Source organism: Arvicanthis niloticus, chromosome 9 (assembly GCF_011762505.2).
Source record: "Arvicanthis niloticus isolate mArvNil1 chromosome 9, mArvNil1.pat.X, whole genome shotgun sequence".
Classification (NCBI taxonomy): domain Eukaryota; kingdom Metazoa; phylum Chordata; class Mammalia; order Rodentia; family Muridae; genus Arvicanthis; species Arvicanthis niloticus.
In genome coordinates this window covers 82,142,477-82,165,488 of record NC_047666.1, presented here as the reverse complement: position 1 = coordinate 82,165,488, position 23,012 = coordinate 82,142,477, and the positions used below count along the sequence as shown (strand labels likewise).

The 23,012-nt window shown below is 36.1% G+C and overlaps 1 protein-coding gene across 2 annotated transcripts in view; it reads left to right on the top strand.

Annotated features, from left to right (window-relative positions):
- Kras (KRAS proto-oncogene, GTPase) overlaps window positions 1-21,365 on the top strand; it is a 30,778-nt gene extending 9,413 nt beyond the window's left edge. Inside the window, exons 3-6 of one of the 2 annotated variants that reach the window (XM_034511634.2) lie at window positions 6,249-6,427; window positions 8,389-8,548; window positions 15,530-15,653; window positions 20,081-21,365. In XM_034511634.2, the coding sequence (XP_034367525.1) occupies window positions 6,249-6,427; window positions 8,389-8,548; window positions 15,530-15,649 (459 nt within the window). In that variant the 3' untranslated portion in view covers window positions 15,650-15,653; window positions 20,081-21,365. The remainder of the gene's footprint in view (window positions 1-6,248; window positions 6,428-8,388; window positions 8,549-15,529; window positions 15,654-20,080) is intronic. The other variant, XM_034511635.2, reaches the window with a different exon arrangement.
- The last annotated feature ends 1,647 nt before the right edge of the window (window positions 21,366-23,012 follow it).

Below are 23,012 nucleotides of genomic sequence, written 5' to 3'. Positions count from 1 at the left end.
TCTTCCCAGTAGTAAACAAGTAACTGCGCAGCTGCAAAGGCAGAAAGCCCGCCAAAGTCACTGGCCAATCCCGAGGTGTAATATTGGGTGGTGAGCGAACAGCCAATCAGAAGTGAATACGTCACTCTAGGGTGTATTTAAGCTAGGCCTCTTCCTGTCTTTAGCCCTTCCGTGTCCTTCCGCGTTTTCCACGTTTGCTGTTACAGAGTAAAGCCTCGTTTTGCAGTAACTACCCGAATTGTGTCTCTCGTGTCTCTCTTCCACGGGTGTGGGGGGGACACGGGAAGTGCGCGCAACAGATTACAGCAATGATTTGGTGGATATTGGAATTAAAAATTCAGTCTTCATCTGAAACTATTGCTGGTACCTCTGAGCATGTGTGCTGAGCTGAAGCTGTATCTGGAGGGCAAAAAAATAGTTCTCCCCTTCCACAATTTGTTACAATGATTGCAGTTAGGATGGAGAGTCTAAGTGCCCCTTCCTACCTAAAAACATTTCAGAGGTGACTGGACAGTATAAAGTGCAGTTCCTTAAGGGCAGAGTTTAAGACTCTTGGAAGCTGGTGTTTGCTTAATTGTTTCTCCCTGCTATTTACCTTTATCTTCACTGAGCTAAGATGAGCTGAACTTTGAATCTACAGTACTCAGTGTGATGTTTCTCCCGTCTTGAGTGACCTCCTTCCCCCGTCTTTAAGTCATATAGGCAAAGTTGATCTCTTGCACAGTACCATTCCACTTTGCCCTGCTTAGTGTTAACATTTATTTCTAGTTACTTAATTGCTTACATACATTTCTTTTCCTCCGGATTTGCTGCCTCCATATACAGATTGGGCTGGTTGTAGTGGAACACACCTGTAGTTCTATCACTTAGAGGACCTAGGCAGGAGGATTTTAAATTTGAGAATAGTCTGGGCTGCATAGTGATATTGTGTCTTAGAAAAACAAACCCACCAGGTAAGTATGGTAGTGCATGCCTTTAATCCCAACACTTGGAAGCAGAGGTAGCCCATCTCTGAGTTCTAGACAGCCTCTTATACACAGCAACTTCTAAGACTACCTGTTTCAGGGAAAAACAAAAAGAAAAAAAGAAAGATAAAACAATTTTTTGGTGTCTTTTGAAACTATATACAGATTGAATATCTTACATGAAATGTTTGGAACCAAATACTTTTCAAATTTCAGTTCCTAGGATTTTGGAATGTTTGTGCAAATTTTATTGGGTTGAACATCCCTAATCCAGAAATTTAGACTTTAGAACATTTCTCTTTTAGATTAAGGAGCTGTAATACCTAGCACAAAATGTGACCTTTAGGATTTCAGTAACTATTCCTGGAGTATAACATAGTAGGTAGTAGTTAATTTATAAATCTATTTATGTACTTCACATTCTCCCCTCCTCTGCAGTTGATTGGAGGTTTTTAAAATAGTGTCATGTACCTTAGGCTGGCCTTACACTGAATTCACTAGACTCTGACCCCAAACTCCTGATCCTCATGCTTCAGCCTCCCAAGTGAGTTCTGGGATTACAGACACATGTCACCCAAGCCCCAGCCTTGGCTCTTCAATTCTGCTATTAGTCATATCCAGCCGCTGTGCATATTTCTAGCTATCTTTGAGAACTGAGTGTACAATCTTTATAAACAGTGGTATGGAACACATCATTTTTTAATGGATTTAAATCTTTAGAAAGGTAATAATATAAAGCACTAGACCATTAACAGAGAAAGTAAACTTTATAATTTTCCCCCATAGGTCTTACTAAACAGTGAAAAGTACTTGTAATACATGTTAATAAAACAGCAAATCACTGCATAAATAAGTCCCCAAATAACACATGAGCTGGTATTTATGAACCTCTGTTCATAAAGAAAGACAAAGGCACAGCCTGACGGTAGAGGTTGGATGAGATAGTATCTGTAATGTGCTTATCACACTGTTTGGCATATAAGTAAGGGCTCAGTGCACATCGGGAGCTGTAACTACTATGAATAGTAATAGGAGTTCTTTCAGTGACAGTTTCATTACCTTAAGTTTTCTGTTCACTGTTGCCTGTCTTCTCAAGTTGATTATTCTTAAAAAAAAAAAAAAAAATGAGCTTACTAAATATAATTGAGTTGAACTAGAAAACCACAGACTGTATTCTGGTCATTGAGTTTTTCTTCTCTTGAGTGATCTCCCACCCTGACCTCAATTCTTCTTAATGGTTCTACAGATAAAGTTTATGTTCATTAAGACATATAGACAGGCAAAAGTCACACAAGTTAACAAAAAGATACACAGGAATCAAAGCATAGCAGACGTATGAGGATTCAATAAGTAATATTATTCTTCAAATAAAACCACAACCATTTTTACTGTATGGAAACATTTTCTCAAAATAGAAACACAAAATTTTTGTTAGTGTGTGTTCTCAGTGTTGCTTAGGAAAGTGATGTAATGCATAGCCTGTGTGCACCAGCTTTTTTGTCTTTTTTTTTTTTTTTTTTAATATTGAGTTTTCTCAGGTAGCCTAGGCTAGTAGTATTAAACTCACTGTATAGTAGCTCAGGCTGGTCTCCCCCCTCCCCAGGATTACAGATGTCTGCCTCAGAGTCAGGCTTTCTGTCATATCTTAGCAGTTGTACTTCAACTGATGTCATTCTTCATGGTGTAAAATTTAAGATATTTGAAAAACCTCAGCTTTTTCAGTCTTATTCTTTTCTATATCATAAATGTTCTAAAACAGTGTATATTATTCTGATTGTATCAACATTATATGATTGAATGAAAGTACCAGATATTAAATTTGTTAGCATTTTGTAATTAAAATTACTATTACCTTATTAAAATTTATGAAATCTTTTAAAAATTTATGTTAAACTTATACTTAACTTTAGAAGACACTTAAAACACTGAAGATATTCAAAGCTGAACCGTTAGTTTAAAAAAAAACCCTTCTTGCAAACTAATAAAATGAATAAAAATAAAAGCAATAGTTTTATGTGGTTTCATTTCAGATGAACAGTGTCTTTAGTACAGAATATTTAGGAGAGATTGTTACAATTTGTTAAAATTTAAAAAAATTGTTGTATTTACATTAACATAATTGTAATTAAAATTACAGTTAGGTTTTTTGTATTTGCATGCATTTATATTAAATAGATGCATCCATTCAGCAGATATTTACTGATTCCTGCAATATTTAAGACGTAGCACTGCTACTTTTCAGTTCAAATCTGCTGGGGGTGGGCAGGCATGAGCTTAAATAAATACAGTTAGAATACATGGCGCAAAGGAAAAGTTGGAAATGTTAGAGAAGGAACGAAACGTTCTTCGGATTTTGTTTTTAAGATAGAAGGGAAATAGAATTGAGAGACTAAGTAGATGACATCATCAACATTTAAGAACAGTCCTCCACTTCCTTGAGGAGAACAAATCCTAGAAGTCCAGGAAGTACACCAGTGCCTGCCTGAGACGAGACAGTGCCATGGACTAAGAGTCTGAGGTAGTATCTAGTGGTGATCTAGGGGTGACTGAGGAGCGAGTGGTGGTGCCTGGATTTATGGTATATTTTGAGAATAGACAAATGGTATAATAGTGTGAGTTATTATTGAATACCTATGTAAATTTTCATAAGACCTTTTAAGATACCTCGTTAGTGTATAACTTGTCATTTTCAACTAAACTGTTACTTCCTTAAAATCATCATAAATGGCATTGTGTCAAGGCTATGAAAATTTATAAATTGGTATTTAAATAAATACCGATTTTTATATATATATATAATATATATATTATATTTATATATAAATCAGTATTTAAATAAATACCGATTTGCTTTCTGAAGGGAATGTGCCTCATTTCATCACCAGAAATGATTTTATTTCACCTGCAGTGCCTTCTTGCCAGCAGAGTAAATTTTATTTAGAAGTTTTATACTACTTCACAGATCAAAAAAAGTCACTTTTTCTGGGGATAATTCCCCTACATGGAATAACTTTTGTTTATTTGTTATTTTATTGTGCTCAGTGAGTTTAAGTGACTTTATTTTGTCCTAATTTCCTGAGGACAGTAGTAAGTTACTACCTGATGTGCCTTCTTCAAAGGCAGGAAATAGCACTAATTTAAAATGTGAAATATTGGTGCTTTTCTTTGTTCCATCATTAATTAGTTTCCTCGTTGAATCTAATTTTAGATTGGTTGAACTTTGATAATGCATGTTTTATAATATGATTATTTTAATAAAGGAAGTACATTTGTTTTCAGAATACTTCAAATTTGTGAAGTTATTTTACTAGCTTACCCACAGGAATTGGCAGGTTTTTCTGTAAGGGCTACATGAGTCTTTGTCACATCATCTTCAGGGTCTCGGAGTTGCTGGCTTCAGAATCATTCAGTGTGTAAAAGCTAGTTCTTGGGGAATACAAAACAGTGGGCAAGATAGATCTTGGCCTGTGGGGAAGTGTGTTAAGTGTTTTGTTAAAGCCTCTTGGGGTTTTAGATGCTACATCAATACAGAATTTTGTTTTTCCCCTACTTTTTGTCAATAACATGAAATTGGAACAAAATATTTAGTGTATCATTTTAAGTTAATCTATTAATTTTTGTTTGTGCACAAGTGTGCACACTCTGGTGTATGTAGTGGTTAAATAACAAATTGTGGGTGTTAGTTCTCTCCTTCCAGTGTGTGGGATCTTGGGACCAGTCTCAGGTTGGCAGATTTAGTGACAGGTACCTGTACCCTCTGAGCCATCTCTTCATTCCTAAATACTACTATTTGTTCTGCTTGCTTTTTGCTTTATTTTTAGTTCTGTGGCTTTTTTCCAGATCACACTTTGTTATTTAGCACATTTGAACCTTAGTTTCCGTTAAGTTGCCCTTTTATGTAGCACAGTGACTACATGCTTCTGAGGATACAGGCTGTAGCTAACTTCACAGTGACTGAAATCTTAACATAAACCCATTGTTTCAATTAGCATTGTTTTATAAGAATCTGTGAGTTACACTTTATGACAACTGCATGTGGCTCAGAATTTTGCTGTCTGTATATATCAGGAAGGGAACAGAGTGAGACAGCTTTTCCAGTGTCTTGGTTTGTTTGAATGAGTGAATGTTTATTATAGAAACTTCTTATAAAATACCTGCAGAGACAGTTGGGTGTGTGTGTGTGCGTGTGCGTGTGCGTGCGTGTGCGCGCGCGCGTAAATCAAAGTTTGCCACTGGCTTGGTTTGGTTTGGCTAGGTTAGTTGTGAGCCTAACCTTTAATGGCTGAGCCATCTCTCTGGGCTGGTTTTAAGTGTATAGTTTAGTGAGATTATTATAGCCACAGTGTTATATGACCATTAGTGTTGTTTGCATTTAGAATTTTTTTGCTCTGTACCTATTAAACAACAGTTCTAACTGTCTTTTCCTTAGTCCCTAGGGGAACTTCATTGTTTTGTCTCTCTGAGATTTCCTATTCTAGGTGTCTATTATATATGAAATAATAAAATGTTTGGTGTCTGATTGATCTTACTTAGCGTATGTATTCAAGATTCATCTATGTTGTATCATGTTTTCAGAATATTGTTCCTCCTTATGACGGAATCATATTCTATTGATTTACATAATTACATTTTGATAATCCATTTGTTTCTATGTTTTGGCTACAGTCTCTGCTTTTCTCTCTCTCTCTCTCTCTCTCTCTCTCTCTCTCTCTCTCTCTCTCTGTGTGTGTGTGTGTGTGTGTGTGTGTGTGTGTAGGAATTGAATTGCTGTCCCCATAAGTAATCCTATATTAACTTTCAAAGCCAAACTCTTTTTCCTGTGGTGGCTGTACCATTTAGCATTCCTAGTAGCACTGCCTAGCAATTAGTCTTTTCACATCCCTAATACTCAAATATGTTGTTTTCTGGGGTTTTTGTTGTTGTTGTTTGTTTGCTTCTTTGGCCAGGAGTGCATTAAGAACAAGGTCTCACTATGTAGACTTGGCTGGCCTGGAATTTGTTTGCATGTAGACCATGCTGGCCTTGAACTCACAGAGGTCTGTCTGCCTTTGCCTGCCAAAGTATTTGATACTAACTATCCTAATGGGTGCCAAATGGTGTCTGACGGTTTTGATTTGCAGTTCTCTTAATGATCTCTTCAAGTGTTTATTGGCCATTGGCTGCTTTGGAGAATGTCTGAAGTACTTTGCCTATGATGAATGGGGTCTTCTATTGCTGAGTTGTTTATGTACACCTTTTAAAAGATGCACTGTAATAATCCAGACTGTATTTCTCCCTTCTCAGGATTCCTACAGGAAACAAGTAGTAATTGATGGAGAAACCTGTCTCTTGGATATTCTCGACACAGCAGGTCAAGAGGAGTACAGTGCAATGAGGGACCAGTACATGAGAACTGGGGAGGGCTTTCTTTGTGTATTTGCCATAAATAATACTAAATCATTTGAAGATATTCACCATTATAGGTGGGTTTAAGTTGAAATGAAAGTTGGCATGTGAAGTAATGATAGCTTACATTTATTGATTCTTTGCTAATTGTTATGCCTGCATGATCTATTTAAATTTGGAAACATCTGTGTCAAGTATGCAGAATTCCTGTTTTACAAATGCGTCTCTTAGGGTTACAGCAGTTGCATAACATGTCCCTATTTGTACAGATAGCAGGGGTGCTGGCTGAGACCAGGCCTGTCTGACATCTGGATCTTTGTACTCTTACCTACCCTGTACTAGAAAAGTAAGGTTTTTACTTTGTTAGATATATAGAAGTATCAACCAGAAACAGAAATATGGAAAGAAGGTTGGAGATGGTGCCACTTGAATGGTCTTAAAAATAATCATATTTTATTACAAAATTTCACTGTTTGGATAAGCAATGGACCTAAGTGGATTTTTTTTTAATATGTTTAGATGGTTGTAAGGGGTTGAAGAATTAGAACAATTAGTAGCTTTTATTTTAAGAGCCTGAGAAATGTACATAAGTACTTAATCATTACATGAAATGTATTTTACATTCTTTCCTTGGTGGTTTACAGTATTCATTGCACTACTTATTAAGCAATTATCCCTCTTCCTGGCTGTGCCTGATAACTGTTGTTAGCCTAGTTAAGTGTAGCATCTTCATTAAGAGTAGTTGCCTGGGTTTAGGGTGAAGTGATTGGGGGAGTACTTTTCTGTAGAGGTATTCAGGTGAACTTTGTAGATAGAAGACCTGGGGATATGAACCTTCCAATCAGCATCTTGGATATTCACAGAAATTGTGAAGTAATACATTTTCCCCCAAATTTAGAATTTATTTACACATTACATTGTCAACATAAAAAGGACTTTGAACAGAATACACATTTTATTCCCTTTAGTGTTGCTCTTTAAAAAAAAAAAAATTAGTCTTCAGGGCTGGAGAAATGGCTCAGGAATTATTGACTATGTTGCTTTTCCAGATGACCAAGTTAATTCCCAGTATCCATGTCAGGCATCTCCTAACCACACGTAACTATATCTCCTGGGAATTCAATACTTGTGACCTCCATGGTACCTGAATTCACATGCATATACCTATACATAGACACACATATGTGTGATTAAGAATTAACACTGAAATCAGTCTTTAATGATTGTCTTTGTCTCTGAGTAGTGCAGGAGGCCCCTTACCCATCCATAGTGTTGTTGTCTGATGTTTCACTCACCTAAGTATGAAATACGAAATGGAAATTTCAAAAAATAAAGGATTTCTAAGTTTTGAATATCTTTTATTACATATAGTTATAATTTTTTTTTTACTGTATTGTCAATTAAACTGTATTACTGACGTGTACATACAGGAGAAAATAGTATATGAAGAGTTTGATACAATCCCCAGTTTTAAGCACTCATGCAAGATTCTCAGAATATTTACCCAAAGAGTCCTCTGAAATGTCAGAGTTATGTTGATGCTGTTATTTCATGTTTGGGTTAAAAACAAACACATTTTTCTTGAGATAGGGTTTTACTATGTGGCTTTGGCTTGCCAGGAACTCACTATGTAGACCAGACTGGCCTAGAATTCACAGAGGTCCTCCTGCCTCTGCCTCCCTAATGCTGGGAGTGAAGGCATGAGGCACCATATCCATTGGATGAAAATATTTTCAATTGTATACATACATACATACATACATACATACATATATGTATCATGTTTCTAAGATAATTTTAAACATTTTGGTTTGAAACTTTACTATTTTTCTTATTTTATATATGTATGTGAACGAACAGATATGTAAGATTTTTGTCTTAGATGGAAAATAAGAGAAGTGAGGAAAATTTGGTAGGGTAGAAACTAGAATTCATATGAAGAAACCATTCAATAAAGTTTTGTAAGATGAAATTGAGGGCAAAGTTTGAAGTATTTTTGTGTGACTTATGCTTCTGCTTCAATTTTTTTCTTCCCCAGAGAACAAATTAAAAGAGTAAAGGACTCTGAAGATGTGCCTATGGTTCTAGTAGGGAATAAGTGTGATTTGCCTTCTAGAACAGTAGACACGAAACAGGCTCAGGAGTTAGCAAGGAGTTACGGGATTCCATTTATTGAGACCTCAGCGAAGACAAGACAGGTGAGTACAACTGGATAGGTGTGAGTCTGTACTCTGCTGTGTGCTCCAAATGGTGTTCACCACTGATGTTCCTTTCCTGATGGCATCATTGGGGGCATACATGCTACCATAGCTATTGTCACATGTTAGTCATTTAATGTGATTCTCCAGTCTATTATCCTCATAGAAAACAAAATAATGTTTATTTGGCAAATGTCTTCTCTTGAATGGACAGAACTTCTTATCCATGGACCATGATATTAATTTGGATATCCATTCATATTCATATTCTCTCTCTCTCTCTCCATGTGTGTGTGTGTGAGAAAGAGAGAGAGAGATGGTGGGGATTGAAATGGTCGCTGTGTACGTGTGTGTACGTGTGTGTACGTGTGTACGTGTGTGTGTGTGTGTGTGTGAGAGAGAGAGAGAGAGAGAGAGAGAGAGAGAGAGATGGATGGTGGGGATTGAAATGGTCTCTGTGTGCCCCAGCCTGGCACTGCACTCTCAGTTTCCTAAGTCTGTCTTGCCGGTGCTAGGATGATAGGTGCACTCCACTATGTCTGGTATTTTGTTTTGTTTTGTTTTTTTTGTTTGTTTGTTTTTTCGAGACAGGGTTTCTCTGTGTATCCCTGGCTGTCCTGGAACTCACTCTGTAGACCAGGCTGGCCTCAAACTCAAATCTGCCAGCCTCTGCCTCCCAAGTGCTGGGATTAAAGGCATGTGCCACCACCGCCCGGCTACTATGTCTGGTATTTTGATTTCTTTTCATATTGAAATTGTTTCTTCTGCCTAGAGTACATTTTACATTTAGGATTCAAGAAATGTGGAAAAATTTTCCCAGTGAAGTGATAAAAGACAAAGAACAATGGAATAAAGTTTAAGTTTTCTATTTTAGAAGCAGTTTCAAGGATTTGTTTCTAGATTAAATTTTGTTGTGTTATATTTTGTTGAATTATATTTTAGCAGAAAGTTTAGAGAATGTTGTGATTAAAATAAGAGAATATTTAGAAAGTAACTAGACAGTCTTCAAAAAGGTGTACTACCTACACCTTTAAAAAGTGTTTTGCTTTCTTCATTTGTGTTTGGTTTTTGGTGTTTGACAGTGACAGCCCAGGCAGATCTCAAACTTGCTATGTAGTAGAGGCTGGCCTTGAACTGTTGCCTCTATCTCCCATGTGCTGAGATTACAGGCATATGCCACCATGACCAGTTCTATGTCGGTTTAAAGGGATATAGTATAGAAATAGATGAATTTAAATTTGATTTTTAGATAATGTGAGTCATCTAATATGTTTAGAGGTAAAATATACAGAAACTTCTTAAGCAGTGCTTAGCCCTTCTTGTATTTATTTGTATTTTATGGATTTCTTTTATAAAACAATACATTGCCTGACTATAACTTAGATGCTTACTTTTCACTGGACTTGTTTTATTTAGGAATTAATTTGCTTTGAAAAATCATTAATGGTTCTTAAAAATAATTTAATATTTATAAAGGTTTGGAGGATTCTAAAGAGCTACTCCAAATAATTTTGCTAATTTATAATATCTGAGGTACATTTTAATAAATTTTACCTTCAATTTTCATGAAAATTTGAAGCTCCTTTTGGGGAGTATTTTGTTACTGTCTTTTATTTGCTTATTTGTTATTTTAGCAATGTATACCTGTCCTTAATGTATTTTGTCAGCAACCTGTTTTCTGCTTGAATTTTTGTTGTTTTTTATGATCTTAACAAAAGTACCAAAAGACTTCTACTTATGGTAATAGGAACTGAGCGTTCACTCAGAAGTTCTCAGAGTACAAGTCATGGCATGGCAGGTGTTTTCTACAGAGGCCTAGATAGCAATGTGGTATCTTACACATTATTTTCTCTAAGAAGCCTTGAAAATTAAAACTCCTTGTAAGCTAATACCAGAGCTGTACTTGTAATATACTTGTAATGACCCTGCCTGTACTTGGCCTGTAGGTGTTAGTATGCAGTCTCATCCTCTCTAGATGGCAAGCGATGAGACTCTAGTAGATACACAACACCTTCAGTCTAAAACTCACAAGCTGATATTTACTATTTTAAAGCAAAATTTGTATATTTAATGAAAGAAACGCTATTCTAATTTTAAGACATAGGTTACAGAATATGTATTTTTATCAGGACACTTCTTGCTAATTTTAAAATGCATTGTACTTTGCCAGTATATAATGATTAGTAGATTGTCTGTCTGTGTGTTTGCGCTTGTGCATGTGTGCTTTTTCCCATTTTGAGACAGGGTCTTGCTGTGTTGCCCAGACTACTCTGGAACTCATGTACTCAAGTGATTCCTCTGCCTCTCGTTCCCAGTTCCTAGGACTACAGATGTGTGGCACTGTGCCGAGCTGGTTTTTGTCCTTTGATCCTTTCAGTCTATTACTCCTTTGAAAGGTTAAAGGAGATACTTTTTTGCTGGTGTCCTCCTATGTGACCTGGATATTCCTAGTATGTGAGAGTGCTAGTTCACATTTATCAAGGCACTCAGTAATCGACAAATTTTTCTATGGAAGTCTGTTGCAACTGAAGCAGACACCTTGGGAAAGGCTGTGAGTTTGCCAGGCTGCTAAAATCAAAAGTCAGCTAAAATCAAAAGTCAGCCTGAGCTTATGTCAGATGATGACAAGCAGGGTTTTCAGAAGGGCTGGTCCGGCCTGTTTACATTTGCTGCTCTCAGTTTGAGCAGTGTAGAAAGTTTTTAAACTTAAAAATCACCCAATACTGATTAATTTATTGGATTGTAGTTACTTTCTAAAGATAAGAAATTAGTTGGTAGAAGGCATTTCTGAAAGAAAGCTTATCGTAAAGTGTTATAGTAATTTAAAAAAAAAAAAAAAAAAAAAAAAAACGGCCGCCAGTCAAGCCGACTGTCTGTGCTGTGGTGGCTCTGCCTAGCTAAACCACGTGGCCAGAGGCCACGTGCATGCCACAGCTAGAAACGGCCAGCCAGAAGCACCAGCCCTGCCACTTACGAGACAACAGCATGGGAGATGGCTCTGCCAATATTCCACACTGTCTCTGCAAGGCTGGGCATTGCCCAGACCATCCCATCAACCATGTGGGCCCAGTAAGAAAATGAGACTCTAATGCTTAAATTATCCAAAGGCTTTATATATTTAGTAATGATCAATAACAAGATGCCCTTACAATCAGAGGTGTAACCCAATACCCAACCTAAATATACCAACTACCTTTGACTGCTACAGACAAGTGAACATCAGCCTCCATGTTCCCCTCTCTCGTCCTCACTCTTCCCCTCCAGCTCCTCCTCTTCCTTTTCCTCCTCCTCCCTTACTCCTCCTCTCCTTACTCCTCCCACCTTAGCTCTTCCTACAATAAAGCTATTTAAGAAAGCAAAACAATTTTTAAAACCTCAGGTACCATGAAACTTTTTGAACTTTGTGAGTCAGAAGTGGACAGTTATTGAATAGCTGCTGTGTCATTGCACTTCAATAGCTCTTGAGATGGATTATAGTTTGATGGAGTTTCTTGGGAAAAAATCCAGAACATGATGTTGGTACTGAGAAGTATGACTGGTGTCTTCATTCCCTTCCCTTAGAAAGCTGGTGTTCTTGCATCTGTTTAGAGTCATAGTTGATGCTACATGTATATCTCATCCCCTTGACAGATTTCTGCAAGTGTTACAGATTCAACAGGATTAAAATACTTAATAAATTATAGTCGTACTGAGAACAGATAATTATTTGTTAACAAGTCACTACAGGAGTGCTCTATTTCCATAGTCTCAGTCTGCTGCTTTGAGTTGAAAACATTGTTAGATCTCTTTGTTTAAAAAGGAATTACATTCTTATACTTGGATATTCCTGATTACATACAGATATTTTCATTTGCCCTTACAGCTCACTGTCATTTGAAAGTGTTCAAATGTGATGATACGTCATAGCCTCAAGGATATATCACTGTGTTCTTAGGGGTTAAGCAAGTAGTCATAATTGCCTTATTTTCAAAAATTAATCCAAAGTTTGCAATAATAAATCAATATTCCATAGTGTAACAATGTAGCATATGTAGTATTTAAAAGTAAGAGCCGGTGTTGGTGGTGGGGCAAGGATAAATAACAGTGTTCTCAAGTTCTTGATACCGGTGTAACTTTGAAGTTTATTTTCAAGGAATAGCTAAGTATTCAAAATGTGGTAAATAACTTTTTAAAATGAATTTAAATTTTATATTTATAAAGCTAAGAAAGAAAGTTTTTCAGTAGTAAAGATTTCTTGGTTTTAATTTTCTTGGCTACTGAGATCTTAATGCTAAATTCCTGGTGATGGGTGGTTGTCTCTTTAATTATTGGCTTCCAATTCTCTCTCTGCATTGCTGGAAACAACAATCATTACAGTCTTGAGTTGGTGATGGGGATGCTTTTACTAAAGCAGCAGACACAGCAAACTGATTTAGAAGTAGGTTACAATCAAACTTTGCTTCTGTTAAATTAGAGGACAAAGACCCTCTTTTTCCGCCTTTCATAGCACATTGACCTTTACAGTGACACTGAACTTTTTTCAAAAAGAAGGAATATTTACATTCTTTAAGATTTTAAGAAAATATGAGCTTTTGCCTGGTTTGTCTCTTTCTATAAAGAAATGCGTAAATATTTGGAGAATTTTTTCATTGGCTTTCAAATTAAAAAAGAATAATTATTTATGAAATATATGTGGACCAGTCATACTTTAAATATTTTAAATACTTGCCAAGTCATTTGTCTTAAATAACTTATTTTATATAACACAGACATTTGTGATAGAAGAGTCAATGGATAAGTAAAGCTTTTTTTGTCATGAGAGAATGATAAAACTACTAAGAACTAGTACACTCAGATACACGTAAGGGCTTTGTTTAAAATGCCAACATTTAATGATTTTTAAAAGTTGAAAATTTTTTCTTTCTTGGTAGGATAAGTAGCATATTAAACTGATTCCATTAAAATAATGTTGGGCTGCTGGAGAGGTGGCTCAGGGGCTAAGAATGCTGGCTGCTCTTGCAGAGGACCTGGCGTTGGTTCTTACCTCCTGCTTGGGTAGCTGGCACCTACTAGTTACTCCAGCTGCAGGTCATCTGGTGCCTTCTTCTGGCCTCTAAAGGTACCTGTACACACACACTACACCACACCACACACACACCACACCACACACACACACACACACACACACACACATTTTTAAAGAAGATTTTTTTTTTTCTGGGGCTATAATTTTTATTATTAGAAAATAATTAAAAACTATGAAAAAATAATTTGAAAATATTTTTAAAAACTTAAAACTTTTTCACTGGATGGCACACAATATTTGCTATAAGTATATACTTTAATATGCAATCATTATTTAAATGCCTTTTTTGCTGAAACTAAATTTTATGAATTTTAAAGGTAAATTACTGAATTTCAGTGATTTAGTTCTTAATACACTTTAGAGATTTGTAAAACGTAATATGCCCTAAATAACTGAGCTATCTTTTTCTTAACTGTTGAAGACTGCAAATGACTTAAACATGTAAAAATTAAGCCCTTGTTGTTGGCTTATTGCCCTTAATGGTGAGTGCCTGATTCTGCCTGCCTGATTCAAGTTTTTAGTATATTCAGTATACTAAAATATTCACAGTATTTCAAACTTTGAGGTGCTAGGTGCATTTTATCATTTTTGGTTCAGTGCAAACATTGATTTTACCAATTGTAGAAAATAAAAAATAAACCAGTCACCTGCATAAACAATTTACTATTAAAATGAAATAAGCATTAAATTAAATAGGAAATCTGGCATATTTTACTACATAAGTATTTATTTTCTTTAGAAGTATGGACACCAGTATTACATCTGAAGTTCAGTTTGTACTACATATATGTGAAGTTTCTGGATATTGCTCTTAGATAAAAACTTGATTGAATTTTTCTGAAGAAATTGGTGTTAGAGTTATAAGTACTTTGCACTTTTTAGGCTGTTGCCTAGTTTTTTTTCTTTGAGAAAGTTGAATACCTTTCTCTTCATAAAGGCTATTTATGATTCTAAACCAGAACATCCCATTAGAGGAGCTGGAGAAATGGCTCAGCAGTTAGAGCACTGTTCTGCAGAGGATCTGGGTTCCCAGGATGCGTATGGTGGCTCACAACCATTGTTAACTCCAGTCCTGATTCATTATGACCTTTGAAGGCTCCAGGTACACACCAAGTGCACAGACATACATGCAGGCAGAACGCTCACGCGTATAGAATACAGCAGAAGCAGAACACATAAATTAAAACAGAAGGCATACAGCAGCATGTCTGAACAGTGCTCTGCAGGCTGTTTGAAACTTGTACAAGGAGACGTGTATTGCTCCTAGTTTATATATTTCAAATGGTTTATGAAGCTTTCTTGTTTTGGTAAATGGCCCCTGTTTCACTTCTCATTTAAATATTGTAATTTCCCATTCACTGTGGTAGCAGTCTCAGGTGAACTTAGGGTCCTAGAAATTGACTAGAAACTATCTAATTGAAGATGAAACTGGGGGTCATATAGGAGTATCTAGACTGTCTTTGGTTAGGACATGGATTTTTGCGTTTGGTTTTAACAAGGCCTCATGTTCCTAGTCTGCCTTTCACTCTGCTTCCCCACTGGGTAAAATGGTGGGCATCAGTGGCGTATGGCAGTCGCATGTCTTCCCTTTATCCAAGGAAAGTCTGGACCTTTCCTAATTGCAGTTCATCAAACTTAAATTATTGTATCAAGAAACATACACATATAGTTAGGCTTTTCATTTAAACTCTTAATTCTAAAAAAAAAAAGTAAACATTTTTTAGAACAAACCAGGCTCTAGCTCATGTTTTAACGCTTCATTCTCAATTTTATTCAATCTGATACCTGCTTAAAAAAAAACAACAACAAATTTTCAACTGTAAAGCTTATCATTCAAAGGTCTTACACATGGCTATCCCAGTAAATTACTTTTCCAAATGAAACAGACTTTAAAGAAGTTGTGTTTTACAATGCAGAGAGTGGAGGATGCTTTTTATACATTGGTGAGAGAGATCCGACAGTACAGATTGAAAAAAATCAGCAAAGAAGAAAAGACTCCTGGCTGTGTGAAAATTAAAAAATGCGTTATAATGTAATCTGGTAAGTTGAGCATATTCATTTTGGTACGAAGCAGATGTCTTTTAAAGGTAACAAAGCAGTCAGAACCACTTAGATGTGGTACTCTGCTTTGAAGTGTTAAAAGATAAGAAACTTGTCATTTGTTTCTGTAATGAGTACATTTATTTTAAATGTATTATAATTGACCCTTTTTGATGGCTACAGTAGACTAATAAGCTCTATTGACTTCATTAGTTTTAAGCAGTTTAAACATTTGAAACTGATAATTTATTTTTAAGGGAAATTAGATTTAAGTTTTAAGATAACCAGCAGTTTTTAAGTAAAAAATATATAATAATCATATGACCCAGAGGTAGGAAAGGCCTAACAAGGCATGCTCCTGTACCCAGTTAGAAGCAACTATAGATTCCTGGGCTATGGCTCTGTGTCATTATTACATTATTATTTATTTCTCCTGTGCTATTTACTTGTAGCTGATGTCGTTCACTGTACAGGCTGCTTTAGAAGAATGCCAGCCTCTTACTTCACACAGTGAGCACACCGTCAGTATCTCTAAGCACATCTAATGTGGTCTTTGAAATGTTGTATCTAAAACAGTATCATCCTGCCGTTTTGTCTGTACACATTATTTTTGCCTTCCTTCCCTTTAGTCTTGCAGCTTGTTTGGATCACTAGTGTTCATAGCTCTAGTTTGATTAATCAGCTAACAGGTGATTCCCTTGTTATAAGAATCTCTGCAGTCCCTTAAAAAGGCCAGTGTGGCCTTGTGTATTTCCAATATATTATTTTTAACTATATGACTTCCTATGTTGCAGTGAAATAGCTTATGTGTCATTCCTTTATTAAACAGTAGAATCCTAGAGAGCTGGACCATATGTTTTATCTTTGTGTGCCCATTGCATGTTGAGATTCTAGCATATAGGTACTTCTTATAAAGATCGAGTGGACTCTGACTTTCCTGTCTAAATTAACCCTGATTCTGTTCAAGTTCTTCACTCAGATGATAAAACCTCATGTGGAGGTTTGTGCTTTTGCTGGAGGCTGGTGTAATATATGTGTTCCTTGAGGACATGACACAATCACAGTGTTTAAGATAACTAGGAGATGTAGATGCAGAAGCAGTGGGCAGTGCTTGCAGGGATTGTAGTGGGATTATGAACTCTTAAAACCTTTACGATTGGGTAAAACCAAGCTTTAGTGTTAGAGATTGGTACAATTCAACATTAAAATGCAATTTGAAAAGTTAAACTTTGAAATAATGGCCATGGTCGGATTAAAATGGTAATTTTAACCCTACCCCCCTTTCTATGGCCTCACTCTTAGATGATTTTAAATTAGAACAATATTTAGAGAATGTGGTACACTTTACATTCAAGCAAACGTTGAAGCACTCTGCTCTGAATGTCTAAATCACACAGTTTGCAGCAGTGACTGCTGTAACTGTTAGTAGTGGATTCTATTAATTGAACCACTAATTTTAGTGCATATAGCACTTTCTACGTAAAGAGTGTATTTTATGATATTTAAAATTATAGTGAGACAAATAAAGTTTGTATTTGATAGTGTTAAATATAGACAAATTAGTTTTTTATCATTCTAGGAAAGGGGTAAGTCTAAACAAAATAATTAGCAGAATATGGGATGCTACTTTATGAGAATCAGTTCCCAGGAGAACAAGGAGTCCACTGCCCTTGTACAATAGCTATGACATTTCTCTAACATCAAAGTCATCTAATTAGAATTAATGTACCTGGAGACGTACATAAATTGTCTTACAGATATCTTTCTCAGGATTTTTATTTTTCTGTATCATTGTTTTAGTATCATTGGTATTTTTCTTCATTGTAAAAAATAGTTGGAGGGCCAATGAAATGGCTCTCAAGACTGAGGACCTGAGTGTGATCCTTCACATCTACTTGGTGGGAGGAGAGGACCTTAGGTTGTCTAATGATCTTCATACATGTGCCATGGCAAGAACACAAACAGAACAATAAATGGATTTAATTTTTTAAAAAAGAGGATGAAATGGCTACCATGATGTGTGATCCAAGGGATTGGATGATGGATAAGGGACTTAGGTAACACTATTTCAGGGGAGTATCAGAGAAAGGGTTCTCATTTGTGAATATGCTGATGAAAATAGCCTGCTTGCTGCACAGACAGGAACACTGAGTTTAAATCCCTGCAACTCAGGTAAATAGCCAGAAAATACTTGTAACCCCAGTGCTGGGGGAGGGGCCAGAAGTAACTGGTGGAGTGTGCTGGTTACCTGCTTAGCTCCAGTTTCACTGAGATACTCTGCCTCATGGGAAGAAGTTTGGGAGTGAGGGAATAAGACTCCCAGTGTCTTGCTCTGGCCTCCACTTAAATGTACAGGTCCCCCACCACCACACACCTACACCCTCACCCCCCCCCACACACACACACGCACATAGACAAAAGATACTATCCTATTCCAAGTGTCTATGTCCCTAAGTCACACAGTGCTGCTGAATTATAGGTACTTTTAGTTATGTCATTGGTAGAGTTTCTCACTGTGTGTTAAGGATAGCACAGAAGGAAATGTCTGTCTTCTGTCTCTGTCTGAGTGGACCTCACAGTCTAGTTAGGCCTTGACTGTATTGCTTGTGTTGTATCAGTAATGGATTTCAGGAGGTGAAAAGCACTAATGAGTACAAATTGGGGTTTGGGGCAATATATATTCATTCACTCATATTCAAATAGATGATACTGACGTTATCCAGTTTCTGTTTGTTAAATGTAAGCAAGCTTCACTGCCACTGTCCATTTTTAACAGTACTGGTCATGTGTTCCCGAATTAGAGATCTGTTGTCAAAATGAGTTATCTGTAAAAACTTGAAAGAAAGTATGTAAGTAATTATTTTGAAATTACAAAATATCTTAGTAATATGGTAAAGGAAAAATCTTGCCACTTAAGATTTTCAATTATTTTGAAGATATGTGTTTAACATAGGGTGCTTAAATATATATTATGCTACTTGCACAATTCATAATACTGAAACAGGTAATTAAAAGAGTGAAGACCCAGTGTGCCATTACTTTTTTTATTTTTGTTTTTTAAAGAGGACCAGCCTCTTCCTTTTTAAAAAGAGTTTTTATTTATTTCATTTATGTGGGTACACTGTCGCTGTTTTCATGCCATTACTTTTAAAGTGGCTTAGATTTTTGGGGTATTTGTTCTCCAGACTCCCTCTAGTATCTAGATTTGGAAGCATTAATAGGTTAAAATTTCTTTCAGTACTTCCTACTAGGATGAACGGACAGAATAAAGCACAGCCACTTTTTTCTTCAGCTTTACTTTGACTCCAGTGTGAACTTGTGATTGAAGGTCTAATGTTGGTTCTTCAAGCTCCTACTTCTTAGAATGCACTCGTCATGCCAGGGTTTAGGAGCTTGAGAATTACTCTGACTGAATCAGTCACAACTTATTTAGGTATTTTGCTTTAATGACACATAGGTGTAGGCTTTAATGACTAATGATGGATGTTCTTTGAAGACAGGTATTTATATGACAAAATTTGAATACCTAAACAGTACAGCAGTAATAAGAGAATTTTGGTGGGTGGTCAAGTACATCCCTGGTCAGACGATTCATTCATCACTAGAGGTCAGGGGCATCATAGCTTTTAAGGTGCTAGTATCTTACAGATAAAGTGGCTTACTGTCTAAAATCCAGAAAGTTGGGGAACAATTAAGTTTTATGTATACAAAGACACATCTACGATACATGGAGGCAGGCATGGGCAGTTGAGTGGCTATATTTTCTAGTAGAGAAAAATTAGTAGAAATCAAATCCTTTTGGGGAAAAAAAGTCATTTTCTAAATTTATATATTGTGCACCACTTACTATATTGTCTGTTGTGAAAGTCAGGGTTTCTATTTAAAATATCAGCATACCAGAGCTGGTTAAGAGCACTCAGCACCCAGCTGACAATTGTCAGTATCTCCTGTCCTGGGGATCTAATGTCCTGTTCGGGCCTCCATTGGGCACTGTACTCACTTGGTGCAGACATACATGCAAGGCAAAACACTCCTACCATAAAATAAAGTTGTTTTAAATGTCAGGTATTTTGCTTTGAAAGAAAGAGTAACTTGAAAGAAAGTGTACAAATAATTTTTACTTTGAAATTACCAGTTATCTAAATTACTAAATGTCAGGTATTTTGTTAAGTATTTTAATACCTAAATTTAGAAAAAAATTAAATTTAGATAGTAATTTAAAGTTTTTAAAATGTCAAAATATCCATGAAGAGATATATCCTAAAGAATCCTTAAGTCCATTCAGTTGCCAGAACATCAGGCTAAAAGGGAACTACTCTCTGAGTACACTCCAGCTTTCAATAACAGCGAAAACCTGTCTCTGAGCATAGTAAGCCATCGTGTGTTAACATGGTTTATATATACTTTTTCTTTTTTATATATTTCAGGGTGTTGATGATGCCTTCTATACATTAGTCCGAGAAATTCGAAAACATAAAGAAAAGATGAGCAAAGATGGGAAAAAGAAGAAGAAGAAGTCAAGGACACGGTGTATAGTTATGTGAATAGTTTGTACTCTTTCTTAAGGCACACTTAAGTAAAAGTGTGATTTTTGTACATTATACTAAATTATTAGCATTTGTTTTAGCATTACCTAATCTTTTTTTCTGTTCGTGCAAACTGTCAGCTGTTATCTTAAATGCTTATTTTAAAAGGACAGTGGAAACCTTCTTTTCTCTAAGTGCCAGTATTCCCTGGGTTTTGGACTTAAACTAGCAATGCCTGTGGAAGAGACTAAAGACCTAAGACTCTGTCTTGGGGTTTTGGTGCATGCAGTTGATTCCTTGCTAGTTCTCTTACCAACTGTGAACATTGGTGTGAACCAGAACAATGAAGCTTTTGAACCATCCCTGCTCTGTGTTCCATCTGGTCATCAATGGATTCATTAGTAATTACAGCTTCACTTGAGACCTTGTGGTTGGTTCTCCTAAGACTAAGGGATCACAGACTGATGGGCTTCCCTTTGATTTACTTCCAGCATGCCCTAGAGTTTACCATCCTTCATCAGTGTAGTTAGACTGTTCACAAAGGCTTTCTCTAGCTTTCCACTGCTATTAATCTTGGTCACTCCCCCAAATAGTATATTTTTTCTAGAAAAGGGGAAAAATGAAAAAAAAAAAAAAAAAAAGGCAATGGAAAACATTGAAATCCATTCAATTTCCATGTTAGCTAAATTACTATAAGATTCCTATAATAGCTTTTCCTGGTAAGGCAGACCCAGTAAGAAATAGTAACCATTTGGGCTATATGTATATGCTACTAAATTTTTGTAATAATTCAGTCAACTTTAACATATATAAAAAGTTCTCATAAGAATTAAGTATACTTCCCCTTTGTCAGATTGTTTTTAACTTTCAAGTCTTTTTTGAATTTATGTCGTTGAAAGTAGTTTTAATGGTTGTGAAGCTGAAGATGATTTGAGACAGTTATAGCTTAGCAGGTGTTGAGGAGACCAGAGTTATAGGGTTGGGCCTTACATGAACCTGTGATGAACGCTACTGGGTTTTGTAGCACTGCTGCATTCAGTGTTGGCCGTGCATTGTTTGGTCAACATGGGGGAGGAGGAAAGTTGAATGGCTTCGTACAATGTATTTTCACCATGTAACAGTCCTACTGACAAATCAAGGAAATTTCTTTTGTTTATAATAATAATAAAAAACAATTTAAAATACATTTCGATGTTTGCTTTAAGGTTGAGACTTTGGGGTAGGAGGCTACAAGGAGAGTAAATCTATAAACAATGAAGTAAGAAAGTTTGAAAATGCAGGTTTGACTAGTCTCTCAACTCTAGCTGAACAAACATTTGCTAAGTACTCCCCAAATCTGATAGGTATTTAAAATTATCTAATGTTTTAAGAATAGATAACAGGAAAAACAGTCCCTTCAATGCACTTAAAGCATTTCTTCAAATAATTTGAAATGAGATGGAAATATCACTGGACTATGAGGACTGGATATCTGTCTTTTAGAAGTCTGATTTTAAGCAAATCACTGTCTGTTTAGTGTTGAATCATCTCAAAGATGCTAACTTCACAGCTGTGTAACAACATATAGTCAGTTTACATGCTGACACACCTAGTTGTCAAGCTTAGCACAATTTGTAACTGTTTTACCTGGATTAACATCTTCACTGCCAGTCTTGGGCAAATTGTGCAAGAGGTAAATTTATATTTCAGTATCCATTCTCCAATTTCAGAACTCCCTTCCAACATTATACTGGCTTTCAGCCTGTCTCCCACATGCCCATGACTTAGTGTAGTTTTAGTAATTTCCCCTCACTTCAAACTTGGTTTTTGCTATGGACAACTTCATTAATGTTGCCCGCTAAGGTAGGTATATCAAAGCTGCCCTATTGCTTTCTTCCCCAGGATTTAAAATAACAGACAGCATAGTGGGATTTGAATTAATAGCTGGTTTTCAGGGCCACTACAGCAATTCAGTCTTAAGCCTTTGGACTTCATTCTTGCTGCCCAGTTTACTGGTGCCTCAGTAGGGATTTTCAGAGTTAGTGTGAACAGACAGAACACAGTCCAGTAGAAGATGAGCTTAGTCTTCAGCTAGCCATTATCCTGGTAAGTGATAGATTCTATTGTTTTAATAAACACAGTCTAACAGTGAAAAACACTTCAAAGTTCCCATCATAAAATGTTTTCTTTAAAAAAATTATTTACTCAGCATTTATTCAGTGCTTGTCATATTCTGGGCATTACACTAGGCACTGGGGGTGCGGTATCTTCAAGAAGGGACACAGTCCTTGGCTAGTGGTATGTAGCATGATCTGTATACTAAGTAAGGCATATGGCATATGACTTAGACATAATGAAATACATGATTTTAGTCTTACAGAGAGGGGTTTGGGTTCCTACAATTTTTTTCCCTCAGTTTAGCAAGAATTATTTTCTGTGAGTCCAATGCAACCTTTAAACCAAACTGCTTTACATAATTACTTCATTTTTCTAAAAGAACAGAAATCCCCTAATCTACTTTTCTGAAATACTCTAAACTGTACAAGTTCATGGAACATTCTTTGGGTGGATTTTAAGTCTTAAAATGCAGTTAGTAATACCTCTTATTTCTATATAGAGGAACAGGTGTACTTCAAGAGCTGCAGTGTATAATCAGATATTTTTAATGTTTCTGGGCAATGTGTTAAAGTAGTGGTAATTACTACTATGTAAATTTTGAATTGTGTTACACTTTGGTTAACAAAAGGGTTTTGTATTGTTGGGTTTTTTGTTTGTTTAAAGAGGAAAGAATCCTAGAGACAAACATGTTATCTAGTTAGTTACTGCAGCCTTAAAGTCCTTGTTGAAGTTGAAA